We start from the raw sequence: 15,473 nt of genomic DNA on the forward strand, positions 1-15,473 counted from the left end.
GTGCTGTTTGTGGATTTTGGTGGAATTCTAGTTGAAGTACTGGACAGTGTAGCCTGTGGGTATAGGCTGCATTATCTGTCTTTAAATTAAATTCTCTCTTAAAGGTGTATGCAGGTCTGCATGATTTGTCACCTTTTAGAGATTATTTTTTATTGCTCCGGGGTCCGCGCACATGGGCGGGACTATTCACTAGATTATGACTATACACAGAGATCCCCTACTACAGAAGCATGGAGCATATATTCGTCCTTAAAAAAGCAGTTGCGTCTGATACGCAAGAATTGTCCATAGGGCAAATTCTCTTTTAGGTTCCTGGGATGGCTGCTAGTAAAATGTAACGCTTTGTTGCGGTCAGTGGATTTTTTAAAAAGAGTAGTAACCAAGCCATCTTCTGTGGGATAGACCTCTACATCAAGGAATGGAATCTTGACTTTAGAGTAGTTCAAACTGAATTTGATGTCTTCTGTACGATCATTTAGCCAACAGTGAAATTTGTGCAGATTGTCTTCAGTACTTGTCCAAGTCATAAAGACATCATCAATGTACCGCATCCAATTACCAATGTATGGTAGAAAAGGATTATTTTTATAGATGAATTTATCTTCAAACTGGGCCATAAAGAGTACCGCTAGCTCCGGTGCGAACGGACAGCCCATCGCTACTCCTTTTACTTGGTAATAGAATTCGCCATTGAAATTGAAGAAGTTTTTCTTTAATAGCTTGGCTCAGCTTTACTGCTACCAGCCAAAACCCAGTTTTGTCATTGGTTACCACCCCTTTAAGCATAGGTAATATGGAGGTAGACCTATGTGTGGTATCAAATGTGTCGAGGAGGAAATCCTCCTCCACGGGGTCAGTGTACAAGTCTACCCCGTGATAGTGTGCCGCCCTTTGAAGTAGGTGGTGGAACCCTAATGAGTCTTCCGGTGGAGATGGCCTGGAAAGGTAAAGGTCATCTTGTGGGACGTCGGGGATATCTGGGTTATTGTAGTAGTCCCATGGGTTTGGGGATCCTGTAGGGGTGGGGTCTTGGGGCACATCCCCTCTATCATGACATGGGTCCCCTTGATCATCATCGTCTGGAGACGGGGTCGGAGAGCGATGAGGTGGGGGTGGAGAGGGCGGAGGTGGAGAGGGTGGAGGAGGTGGGGAAGGTATTCCGAAAGGAGAGGTAGCAGAGTCCTTCCTCTTTGGAGGTGGAGGCGGAGCTGGTTTGCCCAAATGTCTCTTTTTGGAAGAGAGTGCCAAATGTCCAGTTTTTGGATCCTTGGTGAGAGTCTTTTGCAAGGGATCCGGTGTAAATAGTTCCTGTGAAAGTGTTTGGTCCGTCGGCGTCGAAGACGTCGGGGCCGATGTCTTTTTAGGCTTTTCCGTGCTAGTGTGCTTAGCACCGGGTTTGGGAACCTCAGATTTCTTGGTCGGCGCCGAGATGGGCTTCGGCTTGGAAGTGTCGGTGCCGAGGGCCTTATGGGGTTTGGTCGGTACCGAAGATGGCGTCGGTACGGAAGAGCTGGTTTCGACCCTGAAGGCTTCAGTACGAAGCGCCGTGTCAAGGTAGAGGCCGGTTTCTTTTTCGGTGCTGAAGTGTTTCTCGGCACCTCTGGTAGGCTGGCTCGAGCCCGAGCCGCCGGAAGGCTTACTTGGCTTCTTCACCGTGCCCGAAGGTGGGGTGTGTGAAGCAGTATCTCTGGTCTTGCTTAGGCCCGGAGGCGAAGGCGTGACCGAAGCCTTTTTGGGTGTTGGCACGGGAGTGGGGGGGGGGGGGGGGGGGGGGGTGTAATAGTACTCACGACCCTCTGCGCCGGAGTGATGTCTTCCACATCGGATTCGTCGGCCTCGGAAGCACCGACGAGGTAGTCTTCGGTGCGCTGCTGCCCCGGATCTTCGATTGAGTCTCCGAAGATATCGACTGGAACGGAGGTCGAGGAGTGTGCCATGTTCCTTCTGGCTCTTCGGTCTCGAATAGTCTCTTTCGACCGGAAAGACTTACAGGCCGGACAGTCTCGGGCATCGTGTTCAGGGGAGAAGCAGAGGTTGCACACCTCATGAAGATCGGTGTGGGGGAATTTGGACACACATCGAGGGTACTTCTTGAATGGAGTTCTTTCCATCAGCCGGGACCGGAGCTTGGGTAGGCCCGAAGGCCGCCGTCGACAACTGGAACCGAAGGTTTGCCGATGAGAAGGTGCGTTGACTGAGGAGATCGCGATCGAAACAATACCGTGATTGGGGTGAGGATTCCGCGCCGATAATCAAACTGGAAACTGTTCGAAACCGGAGCGCGAAGATTACATCCGAGCCCGATGGCGGGAAAAAAACAATCTGAGGATGGAGCCGAAGCCCATGCGCAATACGATCCAAAGGAGGAGCCACTGACCTCGTGACTTCCAAAGACTTTCCAAGAGGAAAAACTAACTGCAAACATCCGGGCCCAACACCAGATGGCGATCTATGCAAAAGTGTGTAATCTGCAGCTCATATGCCTCGAACATTCAGTTTAAATATGTAAATGTTACTAAAAGAATCTAAGGATCTTTAAGGGTATCCGGTTTTCATAAAATGTTAATTTGAAAAGAGTAAGAAAAATGATTTGCCAACTGCGGACCTAATGTATTTATCACGCCGTCACTTATTATCAATCTTGGTGCTTTACCTTTTTCGCCTGCCCCAATAACAAATGAGTTTATAAACTGCGAATAAAATACGTTCCGATAACAGTAAGTTTGTGGTGTTATAGGAGGAAGAGGCTTTCTAGCGTCCTCTTTCAAGTAAGGTTTTTGCCAACATTTAATATGGCAGCAGGCGTGTAGAGACCACGCCCCTGCGCTAACGCCGGATAATGAACCTCCCCCATGCGCTACAGCCACATTGAAGAGTTTTGCCCACAACTGATATGGCCGTCACCATTAGACACGCCCCCAGGCCCGGTAGGCTGAAGTTGCTCTTCTGGGCTCCAGCGTTTCCTGTTGACAGTGGTGGTAACATCTTGAACCGCAGCGAGCTCTTCGGGGCGATGGGCGCGGAGAGTAGTGCTCTACGAGGCTGCACCCTGCAGGAACCCTCCTGGACGTTGCCCTCCGGCCTCTCCATCCACCCGGCACTGCTGCGGGACGGGCGATTATGCACTGTTTTTATCTACCAGCCCGACAAACAGAACAAGGTTCACAAGGCAGCACAGGTACCGAGGGGGATGGGGATGGGGATGGGGGGGGGGGGGGGGGGTTCAGACTGATATTTAAGCACGAGATTTTAAAATCGCAGCCTATCCCAGAGAAATTTAAGATTATGGTTACCCTGGACCCCTACATAGGGAGACGGAGTGAATGATATGACAGAAGAATATTTTCTCGTAGCTGATGGATGGGAGAACACCCTACAAGTGCCTGTTAGAGGAGACCAGAGAAATTGAATCACGAGCGTAAGTAAATTACAGGAGTCAGATTGTATATGGTGTAGTAGATCCAGTTGTGCCATGTAGAATTTAATTTGTACATTACATCATATACAGGTAGCAGAAAATAAGGTGAATTCTGCTGCTGAAATGAATATATCATCCAATTTCCAGGGTGAAGCTTGAATGAACTGAAATAGTCTCGCTAGCGCGACTTACAGCGCGTTCACAGGCAAACTACTGCCTAGAGCCTAATTAACACGGGACATGCAAGCAAGCGCGTACACCAAGTAAGCGCGTACACCAACTCAAATCCGCCAAGAGCCTGCGCGTGCCCATCTCCTGTCCCACTTCCGAGGCAAGTCAGCAACAATAGATCTCGCTGGCAGACAGCAGCGCTTCGCGCTGCATTCACCAGGCGAGACCTAAAAATTATAATAATTCATCGTAGATGGTCATCTTGGTGACTAGCCTCCTGTTCATTGTGGGGACACCACTTAATGGAAGAAGCCAAATTTGTTCTCTGCACTTTCTGGAACGAATCATACAATGCTGGTGTGTGGTGGAAGATTATCCTCATAATTGGAGCAAATTTCCTGGTTGAAGGATCTTTAACTTTCAAGGTCTTCCAGAGGCGCATAGTGTAAACTACACAAAACACTGTTGATCTAACTGCTAACTTTAGATTCAATTGACAGGGGGGAGGGGGTCTTGAAGGCTGTTAGACAGATATTAACGGCCTATTCCCGTTCTAGAAAGTGCTATAATCCTCTCCACTTTCCAGGATATTTGCATATACTTTCCTATCTGATTGCAAGCTTTTGGGACACTTAATGCCATTAAGGCTAAAAGTACACGGTCAATGCTTCCAGGCCGAAATGTTAGTTCTTGCAGATGTAGTATATCGCAACACTTCACTCCGCAGTGCAAAACGTGCCGTTAATGAGTAGCACAAGAAAACATTACTACCCGTGTACATGCACACACTGCTAGACATTTTACAACCCTTAATTCGGAACGATAAGAGTTGACCATGGTACGACAATACAATGTTGGTTACATTGTTAGAAGTTTCCGTATGACCTGCAAAACATACAAAATTCTATATTTTGCACATATAGATTTCCTCCACTTCCACTCATTTCACCAAATGAGACCGTTTTGGTGTCAATTGCCTACCACCTGGCTTTCCCTGTTCCCACTGTTTTTTGGTATCACTGATTAAAAGTTCAGCTCACAAATCATGTAGCTGAAACCTGCAAAGAGCCATACATTACAACACTTCCTGATATTCTAGTCCAGGGAGATACTTAGATTCACTATCATGTGAAGGTTCGGATCTAACTAAGTATCTAGATGAATTGAGCACTCGGTGTGGATACCTGTGAGCAACCTGTAGACAGGATCGAAAACCAATAACATTAACTCATTTTTCTTCCTTTAGAGGTCAAGAGAACAAGTTCCCATTCCATTTGGTCATAATTCCCAGTGGTTACTAGTCTAACTGCAATATGAAAGTAGGTGTGTTTAGCACTAAAACACACTGCCATTCTTCTTCTGAAGTAAGGAATGCTACCATAACAATTAAACTGTTTCCATAGTTATTTCTTTAACGTCTGTAGCTGAAGCTCATATCTTTTCCACTCCATTTCAGATTCTGGAACCAGTAGAAGTAAAACCAGGCCTCCTCCTTTCTTGTGAACACCTACTCCTCTTTCTGTCTGTGGGAATGAATTTCTGGAGGAGAGATGAACTGCAGGCTGTACTCTTGCGCCATTTCTAAGATAGATCCAGTAGTCAGAGCAAATATTTATGAACTCCCAAAGAAAGGCAGAGTTTTCCTCTCACTAGGTAGAGACGGTCTATGTGTGCGTCTCTATCCTATTTCAGACCGGAGGACTATTGGTAGCCTGTTTACGCTTGTTGACGTCAAAAAGTAGGTTTTGGGCGCCTCTCAGAAGCGACATGGATCTAAACCCTCTTGTAAGAAAACCAACATTAAGGCAACAATAATGTGAGATTTTTTGTATTCTTTAAGGGTGATTTACAGGATCTAGTAAAGGCAGCAGACTTACAAAATTCTATCTTGGTCTGTTTTAGGTGGACAAAGTGGTTCACTAAGAAGCGTCACACTCCCATGATAAGAACCACTTTTTACTACCAACAGTTAACAAGGAGTGTTGTCCAATTTAATTGCTGCTTCACAATTTGGGAGTTCAGATATAGGTTTGGGGAGAAGAGAAATGCATTGGGCGATGGCAGACTATTCCACTGAAACTGTTCCTCTCACACTATCCAATCAGCTGCCTTGGGTATGCCTCACAGCACAATTTGGCACATCTATCATAGAGACAAATAGTATAGATGAAGATCCCTACACTCTTTAAGAATGTGAAGCCTTTTAATCATTAAAGTGAAGAAAACGTTCCCGAAATCCTTTTCATTCATTAGCTTGAGTATCTCCTCGGCTATTCTTTCCTCCCGCTACCCATTTCTGTGAATGCTTTCAAGCACGGACTTGTGGAAGCACCTAGCAAAAACAGTACATGGAAAAATGCCCTCGTTATCCAGGAAATTAATAAATGGAAAAAAAACAGCTCAGAATGTTGCCTTAAATAAGTGTATATTGTAGAAATAAAGTGCCTCTATAATCTAAAATAGAGACCTTTCCACGGGGCTGACACTAGTTCACAGAATATACAATTCCTACAAAAAACATACAGTTAACTGACAATCAGTTGCTAATGTGTTTAGCCCTTTTAGTCAGTGGCATATGGAGGGCTCAAAATAAACAGTAGCTGGGAACCACCCAAGTGCCTCTTTCAGGCCATGGGTTTACGTCAGCTGCAGAGAATACCAGAGCAGTGTTCTTCAAAGGGACTGGGTCAACAAATCATAAACGTAGATTAAATCTACGTTTAGGAGTTCCCAAGTATGTCGACCTCAAACATTTACAAAATAATAGGAGTGCTGTTTAAGCACATCACTGACCTAGCATCCATTTTCTCCCTTTCTTGTGACTTTATAAACCTTTAAGAGCTAACTAGCAATACTGGGATACATATAGTATAATCTTCTATGTATTCAGGGTCCTGGTGCATAACATACGTACGTTTCACCCAGATGCCACATGAACTAAGCGCAACACGTTTTTGCCGGGCATCCAAGTTTGGACCTTCTGAAAATTGTCAGTTGACTGCAATTATCAATCATTATTACCCTGTGTGAGCCAAACACATTTGGATGCTGCCTCTTAAGCAGGTATTGCAACTACAAAATAAATAAAGATTTGGAGAGGTAAAGGGGCTCACGGACATTGCAACATGGGAAGCCAGCGCGTTGGGTATATTCAAACACAGCAAGCAACACAAAGTTGAAATATGGTTCAAATCTCTAGCTCTCCTACTAGCCAAACGAAGCATTGCCATGCACTGGAGAACTCCAGCAGCTTGGAGGGGAGCAGTTGCAAAATGGGGAACATCAGAGGAAGATGCACTACGCCGTGAAGACGTCTGCGGCCTCCGTCAACATCACTTCTCCATTCACTGAGCAACACCCTTGCACACTTTTAAACATACAACGGATCATGGGGAGTCCCCTCAATCACTGAGAAATCACTCACAGGCCTCTTCAGTGGAACATAATCCAACAAGCATTTGCAATGCAATAGGTCTCGCATGTATGCAGTTTGAGCTACTAACATTGTAAATGACAATGCCCTTTATTAATGTTTGGTTTAAAATATAAATAAAAGGCATTATCATTTACAATGCCAATTGCTTAAACCAGCGTAAATACGAGACCTATTGCATTGCAAATGCTTGTTTTCTTTTGTCTTAAGCACTCCTTGAGAGCGCATTTGTTTTTTTAGCTGTCTCCCTAGTGTGCTTCTCCTTCCCACTCTGTGTTGCTCTCTTTCCCATGAGCTTCACCCACTATCTGTTATGCGCTTGCTTCTGGATGCCTTTCACCCCCCACCCCAGGTTGCTTCCCTCACTCGAAGCACCATGTTGCTTATTTGCCCATTTGTCCCTCCCACCCCACCGGACTCCAAGCTGCTCTCTTTCTCTCGCCCATTTGCTTTTCTCCATAAAGCCCCCATCACATGCTTTTAATTGGCGCGCTTCCAAAATGCAGGCTTCTGATTGCAAGGGAGGCATGTTTGTTCACTCCCTGTCTCCTGCTTGCCGTGCCTGCCCGGGCAGGAGCTGTGCACGCGCATGGGGTTTGACGCCAGACTCGACAGGGCTTTGTTAATTAGATATATATCAGTTTCACTTTTGCATTACACTGCATCTCGCCAGTGACGTTTTTGAATATGTTTGCCGTGCAGCGCTTCGTTTCCTACTTTTTTTTTTGCATGGGAGGTAAGCTCTAAATCTTAGATACAAAAGCAGCAGGTTACATATTTTTGTCTGTGCCAGCTTTTATTAAATTGTTGTGCGTTCGCTGTCTGCAATCTGCTTGCTTGTACATTTATCTGGCTTTCTTTGAACACATCGCAAAGGTTAATTTTTTGGGAGTGCCTTTAAGAAACTTCTTGTCGACTTCGCTTGCACACATCGCAGCGTTTTATTTTCAGTTTGTGTAGCCATGGTATCGTTTTATTTTAAGTTTGTGTGGTGTTATATGTCTCGAGTTTTAATATTACCAAGTCTGTGAACAAAATGCCCGGACCTGTTCATTTGCCACAAAGGCATCTCCGCATGCCCATTGTTATGCGCTAATGTAATAATGGGACGGAGCAATTCGTTTTTGGGATGTGCCCCCCCCCCCTCCGCAAACAGTGTGAGGTGGATTCATTGTGTGATACCTGTAAACAATGAGATGGCTTCAGGCGTCCGTAAAGTGCACAGTCTGTAACACTGGCAGACTTTTGATTTTGAGTTTGTGGCTCATACTCACTGCTTTTGCTTGCCCACATGGCAGCGTTTTATTTTCAGTTTGTGTAGCCATGCAACCCCAAGGCTGTATATAATTTAAGGACTGTATACTGAGTCGGTGTGTGTCTGTATACTAACCACTGGCAGTGCTCTTTGTGTAGTGGGAACATTTTACCACACGGATAGTACGGGGGGCTACAAAGCCCTCATAGCGGTTTGTGTTAGCTTCCCGCTTGAAAGCTCTAATCATTACGCCACTATGTCTAACAGTGGCCACCCCTGTACTGTTCAGCGTGCAGTATCAGCGGACAAAAACTCCCACGACTGTTTGGAGTATTGTCCCCACCAGAATGGAACCTATAAAGCGCGTAGGCTGCGGTGTCTCAGTTTGTAAAGCTAACTGTGCCACAGCGGTTTGTGTTGCAGTGACTGCGCAGATGTAACTTCTAAATGTTATAGGTGGCACTAGCTCAATGGGTCCAGGGACTATAGCTCCCGTGCTATTTAAGTTAGTTTTCACAGGGAAAGCCCTTTGAGGCTGCATACAGTGGAATATCTCTGTGTGTCTATTAGTCACAAGAACACATTGCCTACTGTAAGGCGCGGGGATATTAACCAATTTGCCCAGAATCACAGGACGGGGAACCAACATGTGACTCTAACATGGTTCTCTAGCTTCTTGCTCCGCAGCTCTGCTCATTTCGCAACATCCTTGTGCTTTAGGGAAGTTGCTAGTGCCATAGTGTGTGCCTATGCACCCATTTACAGTAGGTTATACATTTGTTACAAGCAAAAAGTCACATGCTGCAACGTATTTATGTCTGTGAAACCTTTAGTTGCATTGAAGGCACGTGGAGATTAACTAATTTGCCCTCAACTACAAGACGGTGAGACAACGTTGCGACTGTAACATGGTTCTTTAGTTTCTTGCTCTGCAGCTCTGGTCATTTCATTACATCCTTGTGCTTTAGGGAGATTGCCTAATGCCATACTGTGTGCCTATGCTCCCATCTGCAGTATACCATACATTATTTAAAAGCAAAAGCCACATGCAGCAGTACGTGTGCAGCCTGCAGTCACCAGTTTAAACCCGAGAAAGTAGGACACAACCTTTCATTTTACATTAATATAATTGTTTGGAGTATACAAATCTGCCTTTACGATAAACAGATATTACCTTCACTTTCCTCCTTCTGTTTATTTGCTCACCTGTGAAATGGATCCAAAAAAGAAAAAGCTGTCGGCATTGTGCGAGCACGCACACTGAATAACGAGGCTTGGCCCGAGGAGGTGGCCACAGGAGCACGCCGAGGCACATTTTAAATAAGCTGTCGGTGTTCTGCAAGCTCGCGTGCATATCTCCTGTCCTGTGTGCGTGCAGACAAGGAGCGAGCCAGCCGAGCCCTACGCACATGAACATCTCCTGTCCTCGACTTCAGTCGTACGCGTCCACATGTCCGGTCTTCTGGGCGCGTGCACCTATCCTGTCCCGCATCGCTAAGCAAGTCGGCAACAATAGATCTCGCCTACGCGAGCAGCGCTTTCGCGCTGCGTCGCTAGGCGAGACCTAAAAGGCGACCATCCCCGCGCGCACAATACACTGGCTGCAAACGCAGAGCATATATGAACACCAAAACATACACCACTTTGATACCCTCGCACCATCATCGTAACGAGCACTTTCAATGATATACACCTGCATCTAATACTTTGCACTCTTGCATACACAGTGTAGTCCCGACGCTGTTCAACCCCCCCCAGTTCAGTTAGGGTTGTACTTACCCCCATTAACATGGATTCTTGCATCCGCCAGAAAGAGAGGCTAGGCATAGCTGCAATACTCAAATTAATTGCAAATATACCCCCCACCAGGGACAAGAACCAGAACTGAACACAAAGACAGAATCCTAGGCTATGCAAATGCCAACGGTTCGTATAGTAATGCATCCAAACGCTCTTATGTCAATACTAATTGTTAATAAAGTTGTCATCTGAATGTATACAATGAAAATCAAATAAAAAGAATTTAAAGATTGCTAAAAAAAAAAAAAAGAAAAAAAAAAAAACCTTTCAGACGGATGAGGAAGACCAATCTGAAAGGGAAAATCAGGGTGAATAAATGCTCTAAGTGGGAGTCCGAAGCTTAAATGACCTACCCCTTGATCCGTTCCTTACTGTATTGTATATTAGACTGATTGAGTACCCCTACTGTCCTTGTTGTACCTCTAATGCTGCAACCTAAGACAACCCGAAAGATAATGCACTGTATGCTGTATTGTTGATGTTTTGTTCTCATTGCAAAACGTAAATTTTTGTTTTGTTAAAAACTCAGTTGTATGAAACTGTACAAGAGCTACACATAGCATTGCATGACATACCTGTACACACAAGACTCCCAGACCCACACCCACGCACCTAAACACCAGCAACCACACAACCAAGGCTTTTGTCTTCAGCAGCAATCATTTTCAGATAACCAGAGTGCAGGAACATGCGCAATACGCCTGCTTACAGGTCTTTTCTGCCATGGGCCACAAATCTACAGTACTCTCATTAACAACAAGCATCCCACTCAAGATTATCAGCTTTTAAAAGCAGAACATTTTATGTTGTAGTGGGGAGTATATTAGGTCACTAGCTAGTGAATGAAATCTGCACTTAGGAGTTGATGTATAAGCCACTGTGCGAGAAGCATGGACTAGGTTTATAACACCGGATCACCTATGGGAGAGAACCCCAACAAATCCTCCGATGATCACAGGTGCACCGAACAGACCAAGCCTTCATCTGTCTTGCTGCTGTTCTTACTAGTAGATGGAGGCTTCCAATCTTTCTAAATGGGCTGTGAACTTCGAAGCCATTTTAAGGTAGAGCTCCCAGACAGCACAGCTGTCTGGCTGCAAAAGACCATAAAAAAAATAAAAATAAAAAATTCGATAACTCTCAGGGTGGGGTGGGGGGCAGTTCTCTCATCCCTCAAAGACCGGTTTATCCTAGTGCTGACAGATGGGGGGGGGGGGGGGGGGGATGGGGGGAACACAAGCGACATTACACCATCCATACTGGTCCAACGGGGATCTGTCGACAGAGCCTATGGAGGCTGTATCAATGGGATACTTAAGTTGCGGCATCACTAAATGAGGTAGGAGAACTGAGGGTTGAGCGGGCAAGGTACTCTATCACATTTGCGACGGACTAAACCGTCTGCAAAACTTCAAATCATTGTCAGAGTTTTTAACAAGTTAGAAGACACAGCAAATACGTTGAAGATGAAAAATCAAAAGAGCCCCTTCATTCTCCACAATTTCCTCAGTCACCCTTGCATGCTAAATTCCTCAGTCCCCCTTGGATGCTGTTCACTCATGCTGAGCCTCCGTTTATATTACTATTTGAGTGGATCATGATGGGTACCTTAGGCTTATTCGGATGCTGCACAACAGGTGCCTTGTTTACGGCCTCTCCAAAGATATGGCTGCTCCTTCCACCAGGAGGGTTAGTAAGCTGGCGAACAGGGGAAGACACTGGCTCATGAAATATCCCACTCTCCTTTCCACCTAAAATGAAGAGGAAAATCACATCATCTACAGCAATAAGCACAAACTCAGATCGAACCGTTGACACAGAGTTTAAGAAACAAATGGTATGGGAGGACAAATGCCGGTGTACTGGTTTTTTTTCTCACTGTGAGCAAATTACAAAGCAGTTTTGCCCCACTGCAGGTCTACTTTACCTACAGGCATAAAAAGAGTGCCCATAAGGGAGTTTGAGGACTGCAGTAGGTACGCTGTCGGCTGGGAACCGGGCAGGGACATGTTCGGAGGGCTGGGAGCAAGATAATGCATCTGCTCCAGGAACAATGCTTTTAGAGCAGTTGAGGGTTGATCGAAGATTGTGGGTAGATCTCGCTTGTGACTGACTGCATGCATAGTAGTGTAAGATGGGGTCTTTCTAAGAGTTGAAGTTGGTGGACTGAGTGTTGATGTCATTAATTGACTAAAAGCATGAGATGGGCAGTTTCCCACAGGGAAAGAGTTCTTAAACTACAATGGTGGTTCTTTAAACCACAGCGATGCTCATGGCTTATTTTAAGGCCATCACCACATTTGGAAATAATTCCTGTTGCATCACAATTATAGCATTGAATAGATCGTATTGCGTTCTGCCTGCCCTCTGGGCACTGCATGGTTAGCAAGCAACTATGGAGAAGCACAAGCAAGAACGAAATCCAAATCACTGCAAAGGCAATTATTTAGATACTGTACAGTTATTTACATTAACTTTAAATCCAGCACATGCTGCTCCTGGGAACCAGGCATCCAACGATCTCCCACATTCTGCAAGAGGTTTGTACCTGGCGGATTTGATCTCTTGGGCACACTCTGAGGATCTTCTGGTGAGGCAAAGATGCTGGAGGACATCTTGTGGGTCCTGTTGGAGCTCGGCACCTCTTGAGGACTGCCGAAGATGTTACTCGCCCCACCTCCACAAGACTGCATGCCACTGTAGAGAAAAAAAATCTCTTATCAACCGAGAACAGGTGTGGTAACATTCAACCCCAGTGTAAGCCCTCTCTTATAGTGCACATCAGTGTATTTCAAATGAAAAGGCCAAGGATTAAGAATTTTGCGCCCCTCTCTGCCCCTTAACGCCATCAAGTCAGATTTTTGAAATGTGGTTAATGTTTACTTGTGTGTCTTGGTGGGTTCAGTGCTCACGCTCGCAGCCCTAGAATAGCTCTTTGCTCTAAACTTAGAAAAGCTGGGAAGCTGGCAGCAAGCAAACATATGCTTTGCACTTTTTGGTAAATTAAAGGCTCTCAGCTGCAGGAACCTTGGTCATTTAGGAAGGAGAGGGCTGGATAAACTTAAATCTAATATCTGAAACTCTAGAATGCTCCAAGATCTTTGTAGACATTTGGGGTACATTTCTTTGCTTTCTATGGATTATAGCTTCTTTCTTTTGTGAAAAGAAGGTTCTCACAACATTGCTTTGAATACTTGAATCTTACAGTGCTAACACCTTACATAAGGATCTACTACGGTGCAGGCAGAGTGCTTCATATCAATTAAGTTCATGTGGAATCTGTCACCAACCATTGCAAGGTAGCCCACAAGCCCGCGTTTATGAGGGAGAAGGATGCTTCAGGACAGCAAAAGCATTCATAACCAAACAGAATGTTGTGAACCAAAGTTGTCAGCTCAACGGTTGAGTGCTCTCAACAACTTACCATCACATTTGTTCTTGCAAAAGCACAATGACCTTTTATTACCCTCTGAAACAAGTATGGATGGTTTATGTTGTTAAAAGACCAGTCATGCTCGTTAAACTCATTTTCCTTTGAGGTTCTACTATGTGAAAGATGTTCGCCATTACTTCGTCAAGAAACTAACCAGCTCTCCCAATCCTTCTGACAGGCTGTCTGGCATTGTGGACCATGATATGCATTCTAGAATATATGGGGTAAGTTTAACACACAAGCTCTAGTTTTAACAGCCTAGAAGCCTGCTTTACTGCTTAAGGTGCATAACAACAAACAGCACTCTAGTGCGCAATCATTTTTTTTGTTGCATTTTACGATATGTAATGTAAGCTTCACTGCACTGATGCATCAGATGAGTGAGTGCCACAAACTCTGTGGAGCTGCCGGGGTACAAGACTCCACAATTAGATGATTGAAGATTAGCTATCCCTAATGCAAATCATCCATTGGAACAGAAAAGACATGAAGATGTCTGGTTGGTTGGCGGACTTGGATTTAAAAAAATAAAAAATAAAAATAAAAAAAAAAAAGAAGAAAATTACATGTACATACTTCAGGATAAACTTGTGTGCAGTTCCATATGGCTCTACGTGTTAACTGTATAGGCAGTATTCAGCAGGGGAACAAGCAGAAAGGGAACAATCCATGCACAGACATGACATCACTCACAGCCCTCCCTATCCCTTCAGCTCACTCATGGAGAGAAAGAGGACACATGAAGACATTAAGAAATATCTTCCCCATACAACACTTCACCAAATCCCAAATTAAAGACCAATTGAGTATATCAGTGGCTTACAAATCAAACACTGGCCCTCCCGCACTGCAACGTATACGGTAGTATGAGTTAAGTACTAGAGGGAGAGGGGGACAGACTGTAGAGCACCGGACGAGCAGGCCAGGTGTTAAGTCAGACTGCGAGACGGTTGCTCAAATACGAATTTACCTTGAACAAATGGATGACAAAAGTCATTTGGCAAAGCAGAACAGTTGATTTATTTAAACGTAGTGGCCGGGAGAGCAGGCAACAGAGTCTGGGTCTGAAGACTTACTCAAAGTACCTTTTTTTTTCCTCCGTCATTTTATACATTTCGCAAGGTGCAATAGAGTGATTTGTGCATTCTTTAGGTCTCGCCTCGCGTTGCAGCGCATGCGCTGCTTGCTCACCGAGTGATATTGTGAATAAGGGGTTTTCAGAAGGGGACTCGAAGCCCCGCCCCACATTTTCATTGGCTTGCGTCACCGTTTATGGTAAATGGCGGCCTGCCATTGGAAATGGGCTATTTTGGTTGCCGTCTTTTCAGCCGGCCCATCCGGACTGGCTCGTCTGCTTTGCGGCTGTCGGAAAGCAATTTCTTATCTTTAGTAGAGGCCATCTGTTTTCACTCAGCCGCTTGTTTATATTTGCATCGCGCTCTCACTGAAAGTGAAAGTGCGATGCAAATATAAACACGGGCTGAGTGAAAACAGATGGCCCCCTGCCTTCCCGCAATGGCGAGCGCTTGTCGTTTATGCAAGGTAGTTGATGGCCGAAGGATAGGGGCCCGCATGACGTTAGAGACCGAGGCCCTACAAAAGCTTCGGATATGGGTTGACAGTAGTGGTGACTGCATTTCTGTACTTGTGTATTTAGAACAGAGCTCAAAGGGTTGCTGGTTGTGACTTCAGGGGTGCTTGGTGTAGGGTGTTGATATCTTTGTGGGAAGTGTTTCATAGAGCTTATGTTTATTAATTGGGCAAGAGGAGAGCGGGACACCCATTCTGTGTGTATAGCATGAGATGATTATTTCTTTCTAAGCGAAGTGTTTTCAATAGTTGTGGGGCGTAGATGACAAACGGATCGGGTTATTTGCCGCCCTCGAGCCCTCCCCTCAAAAACATACAGACTGTGAGCTCCTTCCTAACCAGCGTAACATGATGGGGCCCACAACCTATCCGC

The 15,473-nt window shown here is 45.2% G+C and overlaps 1 protein-coding gene across 4 annotated transcripts in view; it reads right to left on the reverse strand.

The window, feature by feature from the left end:
- JPT2 (Jupiter microtubule associated homolog 2) overlaps positions 1-15,473 on the reverse strand; it is a 239,269-nt gene that overhangs the window by 45,832 nt on the left and 177,964 nt on the right. For all 4 annotated transcript variants that reach the window (XM_085628161.1, XM_085628160.1, XM_085628158.1 and 1 more), the window contains exons 2-3: positions 12,626-12,774; positions 11,686-11,828 (exon numbers count right to left, since the gene is read on the reverse strand). In XM_085628161.1, the coding sequence (XP_085484287.1) occupies positions 11,686-11,828; positions 12,626-12,770 (288 nt within the window). In that variant the 5' untranslated portion in view covers positions 12,771-12,774. The remainder of the gene's footprint in view (positions 1-11,685; positions 11,829-12,625; positions 12,775-15,473) is intronic.

Source organism: Triturus cristatus, chromosome 10 (genome assembly GCF_964204655.1).
Source record: "Triturus cristatus chromosome 10, aTriCri1.1, whole genome shotgun sequence".
NCBI classification, from domain to species: Eukaryota; Metazoa; Chordata; class Amphibia; order Caudata; family Salamandridae; genus Triturus; species Triturus cristatus.